General features: G+C 53.8%; 4 protein-coding genes across 4 annotated transcripts; 1 reads left to right on the top strand and 3 right to left on the bottom strand.

Moving 5' to 3' along the window:
* Nucleotides 1–1,874: 1,874 nt before the first annotated feature.
* On the top strand, nt 1,875–3,265 carry BDZ83DRAFT_716688 (Reticulon-domain-containing protein; the record flags this gene model as incomplete). Its single annotated transcript, XM_060511870.1, has 5 exons — nt 1,875–1,950; nt 2,104–2,136; nt 2,220–2,381; nt 2,442–2,743; nt 2,813–3,265. The coding sequence occupies 5 exons, from the start codon at nt 1,875–1,877 to the stop codon at nt 3,263–3,265; spliced, it is 1,026 nt and encodes a 341-aa protein (XP_060368980.1).
* Nucleotides 3,266–4,336: 1,071 nt separating this feature from the next.
* Nucleotides 4,337–9,887, bottom strand: BDZ83DRAFT_763850 (DNA topoisomerase; the record flags this gene model as incomplete). Its single annotated transcript, XM_060515221.1, has 2 exons — nt 4,337–6,175; nt 6,231–9,887. 2 exons carry the CDS (start codon nt 9,885–9,887, stop codon nt 4,493–4,495), a joined length of 5,340 nt encoding a protein of 1,779 aa, XP_060368979.1. The 3' UTR covers nt 4,337–4,492.
* BDZ83DRAFT_607466 (uncharacterized protein) lies at nt 9,759–11,129 on the bottom strand. Its single transcript, XM_060507431.1, has one exon. It carries the CDS (start codon nt 10,882–10,884, stop codon nt 10,054–10,056), a length of 831 nt encoding a protein of 276 aa, XP_060368978.1. The 5' UTR covers nt 10,885–11,129; the 3' UTR covers nt 9,759–10,053.
* A 180-nt stretch (nt 11,130–11,309) lies between these two features.
* Nucleotides 11,310–11,975, bottom strand: BDZ83DRAFT_716686 (carbonate dehydratase; the record flags this gene model as incomplete). The annotated part of the gene is made up of 3 exons (XM_060511869.1): nt 11,310–11,490; nt 11,543–11,694; nt 11,796–11,975. The coding sequence occupies 3 exons, from the start codon at nt 11,973–11,975 to the stop codon at nt 11,310–11,312; spliced, it is 513 nt and encodes a 170-aa protein (XP_060368977.1).
* Nucleotides 11,976–12,024: the final 49 nt, after the last annotated feature.

The following is a 12,024-nucleotide window of genomic DNA, read 5'->3' as shown; positions in this document are numbered from 1 at the left end:
GCTCAATTATCGTGGGTACAAGAGTAATACCTGCGTAGTGTGCTTCTCCAACCTCTTTGGGTAATGTGCCACGAGAGGAGGGTTGGGTGAATGAACAGGCTGGCTTCTTTGGTAATGACACAACCTGGAACGGGAATATGGTGGCTTGCGTGGGTGGCCCCATCTGTCCTGAACAGTTGTGGCACGGTGATGAGGACATAACGGCCTGGCGCTGATGCGAAGAGACTGAGAGGGTGGCGGGCAGCATCAGATATCAGCGAAATGCCATGGTTTCAGGATTTCCAGGATTTGGAGATGCTCCCCGGTCGCTTCAGCCGCTGCAGTCATTAGGTGGAATACCTGGTGGGCAGCTAATTCTAGACCTGTGTTAGCAACAAGACTGGCAGCAATGGGAGGAAGAGAGGAAAATGCAGGAGCACGTCACATGCCGGCTGCATAACTAGCGGCCAACGATGGACGCTACGCAGTGGGATGACGCCAAAGACGGAGGGGAGGGGAGGGGAGACTGACATGATACATCGTCATTGGCGGACACGGCGTAGCAATTGTATGGCGGCCGAGCCCCTTGGAGCGCGTCTTGGGGGCCCCTTGGGAGGTAGTCCATGGGTACCGAGTGATTGGTTGCTGTGGCATAGCTTTTGCGTCATCACAGGTCGGAAACCAAGCTGGGTACGCAGCAGTACGCAGTAACGTACGGGCACTAGCCACACCCCGACCCGCCGCCCCTCTCTCTTTTTTTTCGTTCTCCGTCTGCGTGCTGCGTGCTACTGCTGCGTGTGCTCGCCGTCTCTCTCTCCACTATGCAGTCATTGGTATTCGTGCTGCAGTGCGATACCTTGAGTGCTTGAGTAGGTGTTCGTATACGGAGTACGGAGTACTGGTAGTGCAAAAAAATAGTGTAGGATGAGCAGAACGAAGTACCTTAGACGGGAGGGTGAAATAAGGGAGAGAAAGCTCCTCTCCGTGGGTCTTTTCCCCGGCTAGTAGGCCCTGTTTGGGAGACAACAGCGTCACTGCCTCTTGTCAAATTCCCAGACGGGACGGAGGTGACGGACTGATGGAGTTTCCCATTGCTCCTCCTCCTCCTTCTCGGGTCATTTCTTACGCAGTACTTTGTACTTTGTAGTCCTGTCACTGTTGCTCTGCTCCACGCCGCCCTGGGCTTGTCCTGGCAAGCCTGGTCTGGCGTTGGCACGGACGCTCCCAGTGGGCTCTGCGGTGCTCCTTTCTTCTTGATCTTCATTTACATCACTGTCATCCAGGAGCAGCACCACCAGCAAAGGAAGCAGCAGCAGCAGCAGCAGCGCCAATATTCGTACCTTACCTTCCTACCTTACCAACCGGGCCACCTCTCTCACACACACAAAGTTTTTTTTTTTTTTTTTTCTTTCTTTCCCTCTCCCCCTTCCCTGTCCGTGCTTTTTCCCTGGCCTTCCACCTCCTGCTGCCAGTCTTGCACCCACCAGGACCTTACCCACCCACACACTCACAAACACACGCCCTCACCTTTCCGGTTTACACCTCTGCCTGAGCTTCCAGACCTACCTTACCTACAGGCTACACACATCATTGCAACAAAAACACCTGGCCTTCCTCTCTTCTCCTCCTACCTACCTACCTACCTACAAACTTTTTCCTACATCTCAAGAACTTCTCGATACTCCAAAGCTTCTGCCACTTGCTTCTTACCAAAGCTCCTCTCTTCCATCCTACGCAAGCTTCGGTTTCTTGAAACGCAAACAAGGTAGCTTTCTAGCAACTCCACCCTCACACGACACCTCCCTCTCATCCGCAACTGCCCGACCGCAGTATTTCCTCTTCTAAACAACAACACCACACATACATCGCCAGAATCCTCGTTGCGATCACACACAATGTCTGACTTCCCGGACGCCCCTACCACGGCTCCTTCTGCCAACGGTACCTCCTACATCCAGGCTACCAAGGAGAGTAAGGTACGTTATCGCTGTCCCCCCGAGATCCCGCCATTCCCGCTCCAGATCTGCTCCCCTCCTGCGAACATCCGGCTAACTTGTGCGAGTAGTGTTTCAAGCTCCAATCCCCATCGCCAGCGACCCCGATAAGCTAACAATTCCCTCCCAGACGCTGCCGCTGCCTACCAGCAGGTTGCTACCGGTACGTCTTAATTTCCCCACGTCTCCCTCCCATGACGTCTTTGTGGCGCATCGTCAAATACTGACCAGAATCCTCCCTTTCAGGCCCCGTCGCCCAGAGTGTCAAAGACCAGTCTGCAAAGACCTCCAATGAGTTTGGCAACCTCGCTGCCTCTCGCAAGACGCCCGCCAACCCCGCTGCCACCGGCCAGCCCTTGACTCACTACCACTCCTTCTTCTTCGAGCTTATCTCGTGGAACAATCCTCGTACGTGATAGCTCGGACTCCTTCTGGCCCCCGACCCCGACTGACAAACCAACTCCACAGGTGCCTCGGCCATTGCCTACTCCTCCATCGTCGCCCTCATCTTCGCTGCCCGTTATCTCGATGTTCTGCGATACAGCTTGAAGCTCACCTGGATGGTGCTCGGCACCACCGTCCTTGCCGAGGTCGCCGGCAAGCTCGTCCTCAACAACGGCCTTGCTACCCAGCTCCGCCCCAGACGCTACCACGTCATTCCCAGAGAGACGCTCGATGCCGCCATAGGAGACGTTCACGAGCTGGTCAACTTCTTCGTCATTGAGGCTCAGCGCATCGTCTTCGCCGAGAACATTGGTGCTTCTGCTGCTGTAAGCTGCTCGCGTGACCCTCTCCATAATTCTTGACATCATTCAGACTGACGCAATTTCTTACCACAGGCCTTCATCGGTTCCTTCATTGCCTACTACCTCGTCAAGATCGTTCCCTTCTGGGGCCTTTCTTTGATTGCCACCACCGCGCTCTTCATGGTCCCTCTCCTCTACACCTCCAACCAGGAGCTCATTGACGCCCAGCTTAACCGCGCCGGTGAGGTGATCAACCAGCAGACCAACCAGTTCCGTACTGTCGCCAGCAAGCACACCGCTGAGGCCACCAACATCACCAAGCAGTACATGGGAGATTACACCGCCAAGGCCCAGCAGCTGCTCGGCCGCCGCTCTGCTTCCCCCGAGGCTGTTTCCAAGCCCGCCCCTCCTCCTTCCGCCGACACCGCCATCCCCTCGGTGGAGGAGAAGGACTTCCCGTCCGCTCCCAAGGCCGACTTTGAGAGCACCACCACGGAGCCCGTTGTCCCGGGTGCCGAGGAGAAGACTCCCATGGTCGCTTCCTAAATATCTCGTTCGTTTGGTTTTCTGAGTGTATACAGGCTGGCAAGCATTCGCGGTTTTCGCGTTTTGCCACCGGCTTGACGACAACGGAATGACTCACGAAGAACACGAATGGGATCATGCACACCACTTTTTCTCTCTCTCTCACTGCGACTTTATCAGCGTGGTAAGGTTCGCGGGCTGGTTCTCTGGAGTTTAGTTGCACATAGTAAGCAACAAAAGGATAATATCAGAAGGGTGTCTCCAAGCGGAGGCAAGGGTCGTTGAACGGATTATCGTGTACGCATGTAGTGTATTGGCTTGTAGTTCTCTCTTCATGGCACACGGCTTTGGCGAACGGGGGATCATCAGATTGTCTAGGGGACGCAAAGAAACATGTTACTTCTATACTGGTTCATGCTCGGTGATTGTGGCACATCAAATCGCGTTCGGTAGTGTTTTCCCGAAGTTGTTCGCATGGACACGCTGTCGGCACATGTGATGTCGGTGCATCAAAGCTGCCCCACAGTCTAGGCAACACTCCGAAGCTTGGGAACCTTTACAATATCACACGATGGCGATCGTGGGAAGTCGAAAAGAATTCGACTGGGGTTGTTTCTCCCTCCCCAACCATCATACCTAGTCACCACGGAAAACCCCATATGATCAAATCAAAGCCTGCTTGCTCGTAATCTTCATCATGTCGGCCCACTACTCCCCCCCCCCCCCTTATTCTGATTACAGATTATACTCTTTTCAACAACCAAGGCGGGGCCGCCTTTTGAATTTCCCATCTTCACCTCTTTCACCTTTGACAGGATCGGATCCCACCAAATCGAACGTTCCCAGATCTATGCAGAGAGCAACAATCGCTTTTGCAGGGCGAAGCCAATGTGCATGTCAAGCTGCGGCACATCATCCCGGGAGATACGACATGTACTGAAGTTTCGGTTCTTGTTACAGCAAGCAGTATATAGGTATACCAGAATATAGGCATAGACTCACTGCCCCCGGGGCCTGTCTGCATAGGTATCGAAAGAAGAAGAAAAGGGAGCAAGAGATGCTGTTTCCCTCTTAAACCCTCCACCAAAAGGAAAAACAATTGTGAGCAGTAAAATAGCAAAATAGAAAGGTAGCAGCAGTAAGGTCTGCCCTTCCGTGAAACCTCCCGCCGTAAACCCCCGTTGCCTAACCTGGCCCAGTATACACACTTATACGCGCTCACGCGTCGTTTAACCCCGTGCCTTTCACCTAATCACTATCGTCCATGTCGAACGGGTCCTCGCTCTGGTCGACGTCCATCTCACTGTCGTCCTCAATGACATAGGTGGGCTTCGCCTTCGCCTTGGTCGCAGCCGCGCGCCCAGGTCTGCTTCGAGCAGCGGGACGAGGCGGGGAATCAGGGTCTTCCATGTCAACATCATCATCCTCGTCGTCGCTCACCGCACGCTTCGTCGCCTTCTTGGCGGCATAGGCCTTGGCAGCGGGTGAAAGCGTGGGCGGCTTGGGAGCTGCCTTTGCCTTGGGCTTAGCCTTGGGTGCTGGTGCTGCTTCTGCGTCCTTGGCCTTGTTCTTCGCTCCAGCGGGACGACCGCGAGCCTTCTTGGCCACAGCAGCAGCAGGAGCTGCCTTGGTGTCCTTTGCCTTGGAACCCTTGGTGGCAGGAGCACCGTCATCGCTCAAGAAGCTGTCAATGTCGTCACCCTTGTTGAAGGTCTTGTGAGGAGACGACCGAGCCAGCATCTCGTAGTTGGTATCGTCGACACTATCGTCGTCAAAGGTCCTCGATGCCTTGGTCTTGATCTTGGGCAAGGTGGAGTCGCGCCCATTGTCAGGACGGTTCATGGCGAACAAACTAAGTCGGCCCTTCTCAGTCTCGGACTTTGGCGCGCCGATTCCGCGAACCAGAGAGCCAATGTCTCCAATGTGATTTTCCTCCACCTCGGACTCCTCAGATTCATCGTCGATAACGTACTTGGACTTCTTGGTGGCGGTCGCAGCCCTCTGATTTCTGCCGTTGGCGGCGGACTTTGCGGGCTTCGGTTCAGGGGACGCGCTCATCTCGGCAGCACTCTGGAAGTCGTCGTCATCTTCGTCAGATTCATCCTCAATGACGTACTTCTTCGTCGCAGCGGCACGCTTGCTCTTGGGTGCAGGCTCAACCGATGCGGACTTCGATGCGGCCTTGTCGCTAGAGGTCTTTTTGCTGCCAAGGTTCTCAAAGTCATCATCGTCGTCGCTGAGCAACTCTTCCACCCTGGGCGAAGGCTCCTTGGGTGCAGACTTCTTAGGCGCAGGTTTCTTGGCCGCTGCTGACTTCTGACTCTGCGAAGAGACATCGTCTTCGACCGCCGACTCCGCTGGAGCAGAGGTGCTCTTGCCAAGGCTGGCAAAATCTTCGTCGTCATCAGTGTCGCTCAGCTGGTAGACGGGCTTCTTCTTGGTGGCGGCGGCTCTGGGGCGGGTTGGCTCAGCCGCGGGCTTGGCAGCGTTCTTTCTGCCACCAAGAGCTGCAAAGTCATTGTCCGAGAATGCGTCTGAATCAGCATCCTCCTTCTTTGGCTTCGTCTTGTCCTTCTCGAACATGGCGGCGAACCTGTCTGCAGCCTTCTCGGTGACCTTGGCGGCAGCCTTGGCTTTGGGTCCAGGACGCTTTCTCTCTCCAGGTGCGTAGTCATCGTCCTCCTTCTTCGTCTTCCGACCCTTGCCAGCACCAATCTTCTTCGACACACGCCTACCGAGTCTACGAATGTTGGTCTGGATTTCAGCGTCCATGGCCATCTGGGTCTCCCATTCAGCCACGAACTCGTCGAGATCCTTTGACCACAGGTCCTTCTCGCTGAGAGCAAGAAGTGCATCGTGCTCGGCCTTCTTGTTCTCAATTTGCTTCTGAAGTCTCTCAAGACGCTCATAAGTCAAGTTCCAGATGGGCATCTAGAAAAAGACGGTTAGTGATGAGATCTGGTAATCAAGGTCAGGGGATACTAACAGAAAGCAAGTAGTCATAGCCGTTCGTCTGCTCGTCGCTCTCCTCTTCTTCACCGTCGTCGTTGCCCTCCATATCTTCGTCGGTGGACTTCTTCTTGACATTCTTGTCCTTGTTTCTGGGGAAAGGTTCGTACTTGCGCTTGGCGAGCTCCTCGACAAGAACCTGCTTCTTCTTCTTCGCAACGACGAGCTTGCCGTCGATAATTTCCTTGATGAAGCGGGCTTGCTCAGAAAGCTTTCTGAAGTCCGAGTGGTAGACACCCAGCCAATGCTTCTTGCGCTGGGCATACATATCAAGACGATAGTGGTAGAACTCCTCCAGGATGTCTTCCACCTTTTCGTACTTGCGAATCTGACCGTTGGTATCAAAGGCGACCAAGTTGGAGGTTGCAACCTGCTTGGAGAGCTTGAAACGCTCCATGAGGCCGTCCTTCATAACGTCCTTGACTTGCTTGTCATCCATTTGGATAACAAAGTGGACGTTCTTGTGGTCGTTGAATTCCTTGTAGTCCTTGATCCAAACAGGGCCTTTAGTGCCGCTGATGACTTCTTCGAGCTTGGCCTTGAAATCGTCTGTCCACATGCGGATAGGAAGCTCAGTGATGATGACCTCACCGGTCTTCTCATCAAGCTCACAGATACCGTTGAACTTGTAGCGGTCTTTCTCGGCCTGCTCAGGGGTGCCCTTCCAGCCACGGAACCACGGCATCATGGTCTGGAACACACCATCCTCGCCATCCTCACCATCGAGGCGACCCATGCGTCTTTTCAGGTTGTTGACAATGTCAATTGGATGGTAATTGGGGATGGAAGTACTCCAACCAGTACCGATACCGTCAGCACCGTTGCAGAGAATCATGGGAATAATTGGCGCGTAGACCTTGGGCTCGATCCTCTTTCCGTCCTCGTACTGGGAGTCCAGGTTGGGCTCGTCGAGGGGAGAGAAGATCTTTCTTGCAAACGGTGACAGTCTCGTGTGAATGTAACGAGGGCTGGCAGCATCTGAACCACCGGCAAGTCGAGAACCGAAGTTACCGGAGGGCTCCAAGCAGTTGATGTTGTTGGAACCCACAAAGGTCTGCGCGAGACCGATGATGGTCTGTTGAAGGGACACTTCGCCGTGGTGGTAAGACGTCTGCTCAGAAATATAACCGGCCAATTCAACGACCTTCTGATCTTTGACCAAGTTTCTCTTGAAACAAGCGTACATGACTTTACGTTGACCGGGCTTCAATCCATCCAGAACAGAGGGAATGGAACGCATGTTATCAGCCATGGAGAAGAGGATGAGTTCCTTGTTGACAAAGTCGGTGTACGAGATCGTCTTAGTAGACTGGTCGAGGAAAGTACCGGGCACAAAGCTACCGAGCCACTCTTTTCTGGCGTCTGCCTTCTTCTTGGAGAAGGCAAGGTCGAAAAGGTCGGCCTCCTCAGTCTTCATCGTGTCGAACTCCTTCAGATGGTCATCAAGGTTGGTAAAGTAGACTTGGGCGTCTTCGTTTGAACTGGTACCCAGACCCTTGAAGTACTTGTAGTGCCACCTGGAAAGATCGTTCCTGTTGGTATCCTTCCACTCCTCGTACTGAGGTTGGGTGAAGAATGACTTGAGGCGTTGCGGTTTCTTTGGATTAGGTCCCTGCCAGACCTTGACGATAGGAGTGATGAACTCCCGGAAGAAGTCGGGAATCTGTAGCAAGGACGGGTACTGAACTTGCAAGAAGTTGATGAGAAGACCCTTGATATGAGAACCGTCGTGATCCTGATCGGCCATGATCATGAGGTGACCATATCGCAGACTCTTGGTGTCGGTGTACGTCTGCTTGTGCTTGAGACCCATGAACTGCTTGATGTTCTGGATTTCGGCGTTCTTCGTAATCTGGTCGATGGATGCATCTCGCACGTTGAGCATCTTACCACGAAGGGGGAAGACTCCGATGCGATCGGGATCCAGGATCGCACGACCGGCGACTGCCAAACTCTTGGCAGAGTCACCTTCCGTGAGAATGAGCGTACATTCATGGCCGTGGCGAGTGCCAGCCAAATTAGCATCAACTAGTTTCGCGTTGCTGATGCGGGATCGCTTGTTTCCGTCGCTCTTGGCCATCATCTTATCTGCCTTCTTCTCGGCAAAGTCAATGATGTTCTGGATGGCGTCTGATTTGGCGATCTTCTTTAGGAATTCCTCAGTGAGCGGACACTTGCTACCAAACTGGCTGACCTTGGTGGTCATCTGCTCCTTTGTTTGGGAAGTGAAGGCTGGGTTGTTGACAAGACAGTTGACAAAGATAAAGATGTGATTGCGAATATGGTTCTGCTTGAGGGCGTGGCCCTTCTTCTTCTTGTCGAGAGTTTTGAGCAACGAGCCGGTGATTTGGTCGGCAACGTAGTTGACGTGTGTACCACCTGACGTTGTGGCAATGGAGTTGACGAACGAGACTTGCTGGAAAGAGCCGTCTGATACGGTAAAAGCAATCTCCCATCTGGGGTGAGCATCGGTCTTGTCGACCTCGACAACGACCTTGGGCTCGACGCCCTCCTCTGCGCCGCGTTCTTTGGAGATGGCCTTGGCATACATCTCACAGTAGCCCTTGAAAGCGAGCTTGATGTGGGTGCCGTTCAAGTACACCTTGATACCGCGAACAGTACCCGCCATGTCGTAGACGCGGCGGTTGATGAGAGCCTCCAAATCATCGTCGATACCGGTCATGCTAAAGCGCTTGAAGTCAGGCTTGAAGGTGACGCGAACAAAATCGCTAGTCTTGCTGCTGGAAATCTTGGCCTTGCCACACTTGCTCATGTTGTCGGTCCAGACTTGTTTGTATCTCTTTCCGTTGTTGGAGTCCTGGCACTCAAGAGTGAACTGCTCACTGAAGACGTTACACAGCTTGGCTCCGTAACCGTTACGACCACCGACCGTCTTCTTCTCATCGTCGTCGTAGTTGGAACCAGTCAAGAGGTGACCGAAGATCATCTCGGGGATGTAGATCTTTTCCTTGCCGTGGATCTCGACTGGGATACCTTTACCGTTGTTCTCGACAGAGATCTCGCCGGCCTCGCGATCAACGGTAATCTTCATGGTGGTCATGGTGGCATCGCGCTGCTTGTTGTCGGCGGCGTTGACAAGAATTTCGTCAAAAATCTTGTACAGACCAGGGACGAAGGTAACTTTGCGGTACTCCATGAGCTTCGTCTCCTTGTTGAAAACCCACATGGGCTGTTCAGTGGGTTCGACGGATCCAATGTAGGTATCGGGACGCTTGATGATGTGCTCCAGCTGGGTGAGCTTCTGGTAGGTATCGGTGGCATTCTTCTTGGTCTTTGGCGCGGCAGGCTCCTCGTCGTCGATCATCATGCTATCGTTCTCGATCTCTGAGAGGGGGTTTCCGCTGGACTTCTTCGCAGCAGGCGCTTTCTTAAGCTTCTTAGCGCTAGGCGGGGTGTTGGAGAAAGTCGAGGCGCCATCTTCGTCGTCGCTCTCGGGTTTCGCGCGCTTCTTGGGCACGGCTTTCGTTTTCAGTGTAGTCTGCGTCAGCTTCTTCGCTGGCGCCTTCTTGGCGGCTGCTGCCTTTGCCTTGGGCTTCTGTGGCGGGTCAGTATTGGGTCGCGTAATGATCCGAGGAGCAGTCGGCAACTGGCTGGGTCGCTGTAGGATCGGCATCTTGCCGGGAGGGCAGAGGAGGTGCGGTGGTGAGGAGGTAGCAAGGTGGCAGAAGTTTGACCGCTGGTGGGGGTTTGGAATGTGAAGAGCTCGCGCAAATAGACAGAGGGCAGTCGTGAAGAATATTCTCGCGGCTATGGATTGGTTTGCGACAAACGAGAGTTCGTCAATGTGGAGGGCAGGCAGAGCAGGCGCGGCGCACCGCCAGATTTGGGTACGGCCCATGATGAGGCAGGCGCGACGACTGCTCTTTCCCCGGATTGCGATGAGGGGCACGAGGGTGAAAGTGAAGGGTCCCAGCAGAGACTGGAATACTCTGCAGACAGAAAAAAGGAAGCAAACATACTGCAGGCGCAAAGTCGGACTCCTCTCCCATACTAAACACGGACGCTTCGTCGGACGACATCTTGTACACTATGCGCTCCCCGAGGCGCGGGGAGGAACACGAGAAAGTTCGGAACGCGGTAGTAGTCGGTACAGGTGGTGATGGAGGAAATGGTCGAGGAATCGCTCGGCGAGACAAGGACGAGGAGGGTACGACAAGATTTGATTCGAAACGGCTAGCTGGGCGGACCAGGCGCGCAATTGGCACGAAAGTTGAGGAGAAATAAGAGAGGGAGGAGGGGAGCGAGTGTGCCAGCTCGAGCAGGGTCTTTTTACATTGAAAGGAGGGTATGGTGAAGGGAGTTTGTGTGTTGCGATCTTGTCGGGACTGGATTGGGCGACGGGATGATTTTCCTTGTTGTTGGTAGCAACCCTTTTTGGGATGTTGATGTTTGGCACCTGGGCAAGTAAACAAATTGGGAACCTGACGGGTGAAGGAAAATGGAGTCGCGACACCTCCTTGCTCTTTCTGACTGGACCGCGTCGGGGCCCCTGGCGCCTTTCCCCCTTTGTTTACTGCCTCAGGCCTGCGACTGCAACTGCCACCTCCCACGGCGAGGCGCCAGAGTACCGGCGCGAGCGGGGAAACAGCACGTACCTTACCTCCCGGCATGTGCCAGCTGCACGCTCTGCCTCTGCCCCGCCGCCTGTCCAATTGAGGCGTCGCGGTGGCACTAAAATTCCGCACAAGACCAGATGGGCGGGAGCTGCCAGCCAGACCCACAAGCTTAAGCCCAAGACACAACCCGTCAACTTCTCCATCTACTTATACATACCTGAGGTACAGTAATTAGATGGATGTATTGTTATAGCCTATCAAACATCGACGGCAACCACGGAAAGGAATATAATGTCAATTATTGCATATATCAATAGACATCAGCGTAATTGATTACTTTGCTAAATCAATACTTCACTCTCGATCTCATTCCTATCTCAAATGACATTCGTGCACTCTCTAAGGTACCAACACAATCAAACGCCTCTTTGCGCCCTCCCGCCCGCCAAAACACCTAGCATACTAACTATCCTCAACCCTTAAACAACACGCCTCGTCTTTCCCGTCTCAACCTCGTAAACCCATCCACTGAGAGTAACACTCTCAGGCACCAACTTGGACGCCTTGATGAACTCAATATCCTTCTTGACAGCCGCATCCAGCTCCGGGAAGGGGAGGAAGTCTGGAATACGGCTCGCCGCCTCCGAGGAAGCCTCGGTACTAACAAACACGTCAATACAAGACGAAGGATCTCGTGAACATGGCAACTCACCCAAGGTTCTTCTCAACAAGACCAAACGCATCCTCGTTCTTGAAAGTCAGCATGCCGCACCCCGTATGCTTGACGAGCACGATCTCGTGCGTGCCCAGGAGCTGCTGCGAGATGACGATGCTGCGGATCGCGTCTACGGCTGAAGCGCCGGCCTAAAATTTTCTCATCTCATAGTGAGCCAAGGCGAAATCTAGCGAGAAGAAGAATCCGATGGATGCTTTCTTTCCTCTGTGAGATGAACAATTGCTCTTACATTGCGAATGACATGCGCATCGCCTAGCTCGATACCAAAAGCCCGCGCCGGATCGATTCTGGCATCCATGCACGTCAGGACGAGGTACTTTTTCGCCGGCGGCAGGGCGAGGTGGCCCTTGTCAAAGGTCGACGAGTAGGTTTCCGAGGCGGCCTCGACGTTCTTTTGGATCGCGGACATGGTGAACGAAGTGAGATGATTATGTTTAAGACTATGCTGAGAATTATGA

The sequence above is a fragment of the Colletotrichum acutatum genome, assembly GCF_030867785.1.
Source record: "Colletotrichum acutatum strain CBS 112980 chromosome Unknown BDZ83scaffold_14, whole genome shotgun sequence".
NCBI classification, from domain to species: Eukaryota; Fungi; Ascomycota; class Sordariomycetes; order Glomerellales; family Glomerellaceae; genus Colletotrichum; species Colletotrichum acutatum.
This window is presented reverse-complemented; position numbering and strand designations above follow the sequence as displayed.

Excerpts from the sequence above, each read along its gene's own strand:
- BDZ83DRAFT_607466 (XM_060507431.1), bottom strand. The coding sequence starts at position 10,884 with ATGCCGGGAGGTAAGGTACGTGCTGTTTCCCCGCTCGCGCCGGTACTC.